Here is an 8,348-nt window from a genome sequence, read left to right as displayed (position 1 = left end):
TCCCTGTGTATGGATGTTTAGCATGTGAGACTACAAATGTGTAGCTGTCTCCTATCAAGCACATTTTCTGAAAATAAAACATGTATCCATACTTTCAGGAACTACTAAATGAAACAAAATCAAAAGTGTCCCATCACAGTGAGGGGGACATTGAAACTTCACCAGACATGTCTGACTCTGACCAAGAGCTGTCTCAGGTGTCCAGCACCAAGAAGCACAAACCCAGGCACTAGGATGACACACCAGACCTGAGCTTCATCCAGAAATGTGACAGTGTGTGATACCTTTTAAATTGTATGTTTTTTAAAAGGAGACCAGTTTACTAGATATAATGCATGTCTTGTGTATAAAAAAGTATGAAATGGATAAAGTGTGGTGAAACTTTAACCAGAAAAAGTATAAAGAACATCATGATTTCAGCCAGATCTTCCCATCAGCACTAAACACAGACCACTCACAATGGAAATGGGATATAGATGGGTTTTTATTGTTGCTCCTATAAAAGGTAATTTACAGGGAAGAGATTCTCTTTGTGTAAGAGGACATGAGTAAGAGGGATAGTGGATATAGGTGACAGATTTCTGACTATGGTTCTCTGTGTTTTCAGGAGTCCAATGTCAGGTGCAGCTGTTAGACCTTCATGGCAGCTTGGTACAGTTAAACTCTCCTGTGCAGCCTCTGGATTCACCTTCAGTGATCAATGGATGCACTGGGTTCATCAAGCTCCAGGGAGGGGACTGGAGTGGGTAGCAACTATAAAATATGATGGAAGTGCAAGATACTATGCAGAGTCTGTGAAGGACCAATTTACCATCTCCAGAGACAATTCTAAGAACCCATTTGACTTGTACATGAGCAGTCTGAGAAATGAAGATACTGCCATGTACTACTGTTTTACACAGAGAGGAAGGAATTGTAAGCTAAGACACAAACCTCCCAACAAGGTGTTCAAGTCCAGCAGGGGGCACTGAGCACACAGGGAGCTCCAGGTCAACAGCAGAAGCAGCAAAGGGACATGAGGGGTTAAAATACTCTATGTCCGGTGATTTCAAATCATAGATCACATTTCCCAGGAAATTCCTCTATACAGACATAACCTCTACTAATCTTTGAAATAAATAAATCTCTAAACAAGTCTGTCTTCAGTTCTGATGTACACATTTAAATGCAGAACACACTGTGAATGGAACAAAATGCAGAGCATTACCCAGGAAAGATTTGACTCTGCTGTGAGTACCAGGATCACATGCTGAGGAAGCATAGAACCAGCCATTAGTTTTAAAAACAAATGAAATTGGGAGTGAGGAGTAATTTGATTTCCTTGGTGATTGAAAGGCATGCCATATATTCCAGAAAGAGCTGGGAGAATCCAGGCCCAGGTGTATTGTTGACACCATGACTAACAAGTTAATAAGTGCATCCTGAGGTAAGATATGCTCAGAATATTTGTTTTAAAACAGTATTATTGGATATACTATCAACAATGCCAAATCCCACCATCAGCTCAATTGTATCTTGCCTTGCCTCTGTGCCTTGCTTCCAATACTGACAGTCCTTTTGCATAAGGAATTGTTAAACAGTGAGTAGACTTTCCTTCATGAATTTAGAGAGTTTCCCACTATGTGCCGAAATCCAGAAGACAGCCTGTCTGTTCCTCAGCACTCTGCTACACTCATGGAGGAACCTAGATTGACCAAGGAGGCAAGAGACAAACGCTCATCCTATCTGCCTCAAAGGTGCAGAGCCTCCTATGGTGATGGGATGATGACCTTCTGGACAATGTGCACCTTCCTTCTGCAATGAATGATGCTTGGGTCTAACTCTGGGTTCTAATTGGAGAGGCCTATTAGTCTGCCACACCTGTGCTTCATGCAACAGCTTACCTCCTCAGACTGCAGAGGATGCATTATTCACTACTGACTTACATGGCATTGTCCTTATGTTAATTAATTACAAATGTTATCATGTAATCCTTCCAGTACAACCAAGGAGTAAATGAAGGAATACAAAATAGGAGATAAATATGGGCAATATGGGTCTCAAGAGTTGCTAGAAATTTCATTTGAATGTCTAAAAATGTGTGAACACAAATAGTTAAACTGCCATCTTTTCCTGCTGAACTTAAGGAAATCACTAAGCACAGGAAAGTTTACTTTTCTCACAGATTTCTTAGTGCCTTTGATTTCCTACATTTTCGATGAAGTCCCATGAATTCATCAGTAAAAGGTGCATACAGAAGTCCTTTGGGTAAAACTGATTCATGGTATTCTAAAGACATCACTAAATTGTAGCAGTTTTCCATGAATTGGACACAGCTGCCATTGTGGAAAAGAATAGAAACTTTCATACTAATGGAGCCAGAGCAGTGTGAAGATGGGGGTATTTCCTGTGAGTGTTGGTGTCTCCCTTCTGCAGAGAACCTCCTTTCTCTTTCCTCATTTTAACATTCAGTCATTTCTCTTGTGGGAGGGAGCAGCTCGTAAGCATCATGGTAAGTGATGGAGGTGCAGGCCAGAGGGTTGTAAAATCTACCACAGCAGGCTTTCTATAACTATACACATCACCCAGAGCTTAAGAGTTTACCCCTGTGGTGTTAAGGCAATGCAAAGGAGCTCATTGAGATAAATCAGTGCAGCTGCCTGGGAAAGTATCCACTCCCAAGTCCCACACCCTGTCAGAATTCTACTGACATTTTAAAGGATCAGACTATGATCAGTCAGGTTCCAATCCTAACCTCAACCACTGTGTCATTCCTCACTCTGCTTCCCTGCTGCTCTGACCCTCAGAGGGAACAAGCAGCAGCACAAAAGAGCTCCAGCAGACAATCCTGAGCTGACAGTTGTGTTAATGGATCATGTACCCAAAAGACAGAGAGAGCATCCCAAGCATGTGGAGTGGGAAACTCAATACAAACACATAAAGAGGGTTCTTGATTTGGTGGCACAACCTACACAGCTATCTCCTAAGCCATTGAAAGGCCAAGAATGAATTCCCCCTACAGAGAGACAGCAGTGGTGCTTTGAGAAATTCACAACTATTACACAAATGGCTAATAAACTTCTCTTACAGTTTTCAACATCTTGTTCCATCAGTGAATTGCAAATTAAAAAAATAGATTTAGATTTCATCTTATCTCTGCAAGAATGTTATTTATTAAGGAAACAAATGGCACCCAATGCTGATGATTAATTGGAAAAAGGGTAATCACAATGCATGGTTGGTGAGAGTGAACTGTTGCAATCCCTATGAAATTTTGTCTGAATTTCCTCCAAAAGTTAAAAATAGAAATGTCATGTGACCTAGCTACATCACTTCTGGGCAGACACTGAATGACTCACTACTACAAAGATATCAGATCACCTGTATTCAGTGTTTCCCTCTTCACAGCATCTGAGAACTGGAATCAGCCTAGGAGCCCATTAGCTTATGAATGGATAATATAAATGTTGTTGAAGTCTGTCTTCTGTTCTTTGGAGGAATCTGCCTGACTACATTTTTTTTTTTTTTTTTTTTGGTTTTTCGAGACAGGGTTTCTCTGTGTAGCTTTGCGCCTCTCCTGGAACTCACTTGGTAGCCCAGGCTGGCCTCGAACTCACAGAGATCCGCCTGGCTCTGCCTCCCGAGTGCTGGGATTAAAGGCGTGCGCCACCACCGCCCGGCCTGACTACATTTTAAAGGCAGGAACAATTATGCTGTATTTTTAAAAATAAATTTTTATTTGCTGGGAGAGTTGAGTTGCTCTCCGTTTCCTGGAAACTAACCTTTCCCAACCTGTAGCTTGAGTTTTCATGCCTGGCCCACGGTCAGGGCAAATCTCTCTCACCCGCCAGTCCCACAGCCACTCAGACCCAACCAAGTAAACACAGAGACTTATATTGCTTACAAACTGTATGGCCGTGGCAGGCTTCTTGCTAACTGTTCTTACAGCTTAAATTAATCCATTTCTATTAATCTATACCTTGCCACGTGGCTTGTGGCTTACCAGTACTTTACATCTTCCTTGTCCTGATGGCGGCTGGCAGTGTCTCCCTCACCCAGCTTCCTGTTCTCGCAATTCTCCTGTTAGTCCCACCTATACTTCCTGCCTGGCCACTGACCAATCAGTGATTTATTCATTGACCAATCAGCAACACATTTGACATACAGACCATCCCACAGCACCAACCCATGATCTTGATTTGTTTTTGAGAATACTCTGACCCTTCCTAACCCTCCCTTAACCCATCTAATCAAATGGAGGGTGGCCATATGATGTTTTTTCATGTTTTTTTGTTTTTCCTTATTGCCCCATTGACTCCATTATGTAAAACTATTCAGGATTTTACTCCTCAAAGGGTCCCAAGAGGTGGATTCAGGGCTGCTCTCTTTAACCTGACTTAGAAGGAGTAACTGACCTGCTCTTGGGTGCAGACCAATAGAAATCAAGCTTGCTTCAAGTTTAGCTCTAATTGTGATCTTGGTTTTATTCTTGCCCTTGGAATTAACACTATCTGTACAAGTATTCAGGTTAATGCTCCTTCTTATTAAACTCCTTAGATCACTCATGGCAGATTCAATAATCACACAGGATAGGCAATTATATTTCTAACAAAACAGTATGTTTAGTATTTCTAATTGCTGATGAAAGTGATGATCCCTAGTCTGTGATCAGAAATGTTGTATGCCTTTAAGTGATACAGTCTCCATCAACTCCTGTATTTATTCTCGTGCCTCCTGTCAAGAATGAATTATGCAGGGCCAGAATTGAAACCCCAGATTCACAAGAGAGATCTTTAAGTCTTAAAGGATTGGGGTGGAGAGGATAGATCTCCTGTAGGAAAACTAAATAGTTTAGATAGTTCTAAAAGCACGGGGCGGGGGGGACAACTAGCAGGGAGGATCAAAAGGGGAGGGTGAGGAAAAGGGGAGCAACAGAGAAAATAAGGGGAAAGTGAGCTAAAACTTGGGGCCATTTGAGAGGTAGTATGGAAACCTAACACAGTAGATGATTCCAAAGGAGAAAACTAATACCAACATAAGCTAAAACGCCTTGGATTTATAGTGGTATCTAGCCTCAAGGCATGCTAGGTCAGTGGTGGAAAAAGCTTCTGGGAGTAATCAACAATACATGAATTGGCAAAAGGCCTCTACATGAAACAGAACCCATACTTTATATTACTGAGTGACCAAGGATCTGAGACTAGTAGTTCAGGAGCCTAGGATAAAAAATAAATATTATTGTTCTATAAAAAGAAGATTACAATAAAATAACTCCCAATGGCACTCTGCTACACTCAAAGATCAGTGCCTTGCTCAGCCATCGTCACAGAAGCTTCCTTCTGCAGTGGATGGGGACACACACAGAGACCCACAGCCAGAGAAAATTCTGTGAATGAGAGACCTTGGACACTCAGCACTATATGAGATGTTTTCATCAAATCCCTCCCCTCAGTGCTCATGGAACACTGAAAAAGAGGACAAAAGAGTATAAGAGTGAGATGTGATAGAAGGACCAAGGAAATAAGGCCTCGAAAGAAACAGGATAGTTGCACATAAAGATTCAGAGACACTAAGGCAGCATGCACAGGGCTTGCACGGGTCTGCACCAGATGGCCTCCTAGAGCTGAGAGGAGAAGTGGCACATGCACCTATCCCTAGCCCAGAAGCCATCTCCAGTTGATAACAACTTGCAGAAGAAAATTTAGTTTTGCAAGGGGAGTCTGACTGAAGAGACCAGCTACTCTCAAGCATAGGCTGTATTTTCAGCAATAGACGGTCACCAGAAATCAAGTTCAAATGCATTTTGGAGGTCCCTTGTCTCATAATATCACATGGCTTTTGTTATTTTATTTATTTCTTATGTTATCTGACATTTCCTTTGATTATATAGCATGTCTTCTCATTTTGAGTTGTTATGGGATTCCAGGGTGTTTACATCAGGAAGTCTCTGCATCCACACCTGTCACTTCTGCCTTTTCTTGGGCTCCTTTCCTTCTGTTTGTTTGTTTTGTCCTGTTCAGATATGCTAGTTTTTGTTTGAACTCAATTTATTTTATTTTACTATTGTTCATTAGAAGCTTGTTGGTTTTCTAAAGAGAAACAGCAAGATGGTGTATCTGGATGGGAGGGGGAGGGAGGACTTGGGAATTGAAGAGGGAGGAGAAACTCTAATTGGGATATATTATGTGAGAAAAAAATCTTTATTCAAGGAAAAAAGACTTGCCTATAAATTAAAAACTACTACAAGTATGAGAAAAGAGGGAAGGACTCATATTTTGCCCAAGCACTGACACATGCTGCAAACTCTAAGAGGAGCCTCAGGCAGTACAGAGACCTGAGGCAGAAGACTGTCCTCTGTATCCATATCCATAGTCACTGTGGCGGGGCTATCAAAAACCAACTCTGATGATACTATCATGTGTCTAACCTGGTGCCCTGTGACCCAAGACAGGATACAGAATGAATGGGATCCTCGAGTGACGTTCAAGGTGTGCAGAGTTCCCAGCTGCTTCTCTCAGCATCTTTTCCCTCTACATTCCACAGACTGGATGGAGCAAGAAATACAGTTGAAACCGGTGAAACAGCAATATGACACTGTCCCAATTTTCCAGGAAATATGGAAACCCATCTCATGTGCGGAACAAGGAAGAAAAGCAGGAGCAGTGAGGGCTTACTAATCAGAAAGACAGTGTTCAGGAGTCTTGTGTGAAAAGAAGGTTGGCACTGACATGAGAATACAAAAGTACAGGAGGTGGGGAGGGTGGACTAGGAAGTGGAGGTTGGTCATGCCAAGGTGTGTTTCCTGTGATCCCTGTAGTCCCCATGCCCTCTTATTCCAGACTCACACTACAGAAAGTCAGACACAGTGATGGCCTATTGCAATAGCGAAATGGAGTAATATCCACCCTCTCCCTTTATAGACAAGGCTGACTCCCCACATGCAAATACACCTTCTAGCTCTAAGTTAAATCCCCTCCTGGACTGTGGGAGCTCACATCTCTCTCACAGGAGGCTAACCCAGAGGAAAAGGAGGTGTAGCCTAGAAGATGACACTGTTGGGTCTTCTGTACCTGGTGACTGCCCTTCCTGGTAAGTGTTACATGTGCGTAGATGTGTTTATGAAGGGTTGTGACAACCAACCTATGATTAACAGAATTGTCTCTTCCTGTCTGAAGGTATCCTGTCCCAGGTACAGCTTCAGGAGTCAGGACCTGGCCTGGTGAAGCCCTCTCAGTCACTGTCCCTCACCTGCTCTGTCACTGGTTACTCCATTACCAGTGGTTACTACTGGCACTGGATCAGGCAGTCCCCAGGGAAGAAGCTGGAGTGGATGGGGTACATAAGTTATAGTGGTGGCACCAGCTACAACCCATCCCTCAAGAGCCGCATCTCCATCACCAGAGAAACATCCAAGAACCAGTTCCTCCTGCAGCTGAACTCTGTGACCACTGAGGACACAGCCACATATTACTGTGCAAGAGACACAGTGAAGGAACTTCAGCATGAGCCCAGACACAAACCTCCCTGCAGAGGAGCTCTGGACCAGCAGGGGGCGCTCAGCCCTAACCAAACCCAGGAACTCAAGCCTTCAGAACTGTAAAGAAAAACTCATGGTTTTCTCTGACTTTGCTTCTCACTCCCTAAGGGCAGCGAGGCTTTGGGGTCATTTCTCTCTCTTATCATTAAAACTCGGGAGGCAGAGGCAGGAGGATCTCTGTGAGTTCGAGGCCAGCCTGGTCTCCAAAGCGAGTTCCAGGAAAGGCGCAAAGTTACACAGAGAAACCCTGTCTTGAAAAAAAAAAAAAACCCTGTGTATATGTAAAGTCACATTTGCTTATTTCTTTCTCACTGGGACTCTCAAGATGTTGTTTGTGGTAATATTTCTTGTCTTTTTGGTTATAAATCTAGCCATTTGCAGCTGTGGCATCTCTAGTCTTAGGAATAATTTTTTTAATGAAAACAGCTTTTTGAAACTCAGTTGACTTTAACATTATACTAGTTGTCCCATTAAGAAATAAATTGTCCTTTCTATTCTCCATTCCCTCCACTTTGAGATACATCTGTATGTCAGAGCACTTCCTAGATTATTGACACAAAGCACTTGCTGTTATGCCTAAGGAATGTGTCATAGACTGAATGGGGTTCACACATCACTGCAGCTGTATTACCCACCCTGTAATGCAGGGCAGGAATTTCATGAGGTCAACTGTGCATAGCTCAGTTCTAAGGACTTTGCTGTAAGGAGGTGTTTCATTCCCAAAGTTGGTATATTTTGTACAAATAGTATATAGTTTTGCATTGTGATTAAAAACATCATATTAAACAAATACTCATGTGTTTACACCAATAATTACTATTTTTAAATGTGT

The 8,348-nt window shown here is 42.4% G+C and overlaps 1 pseudogene and 1 gene segment (V, D, J or C); both read left to right on the top strand.

The window, feature by feature from the left end:
• The first annotated feature begins 459 nt into the window (after nt 1-459).
• On the top strand, nt 460-971 carry LOC128110382 (immunoglobulin heavy variable 3-30-3-like; annotated as a pseudogene).
• A 6,011-nt stretch (nt 972-6,982) lies between these two features.
• Nucleotides 6,983-7,579, top strand: LOC128110381 (Ig heavy chain V region 3-6-like). The segment is given in 2 exon segments: nt 6,983-7,068; nt 7,155-7,579. Coding segments are annotated over 2 exon segments (468 nt in total).
• Nucleotides 7,580-8,348: the final 769 nt, after the last annotated feature.

The sequence above is a fragment of the Peromyscus californicus genome, unplaced genomic scaffold (assembly GCF_007827085.1).
Source record: "Peromyscus californicus insignis strain IS unplaced genomic scaffold, ASM782708v3 Scaffold_15__1_contigs__length_86483966, whole genome shotgun sequence".
In the NCBI taxonomy this organism is placed as follows: domain Eukaryota; kingdom Metazoa; phylum Chordata; class Mammalia; order Rodentia; family Cricetidae; genus Peromyscus; species Peromyscus californicus.
This window is presented reverse-complemented; position numbering and strand designations above follow the sequence as displayed.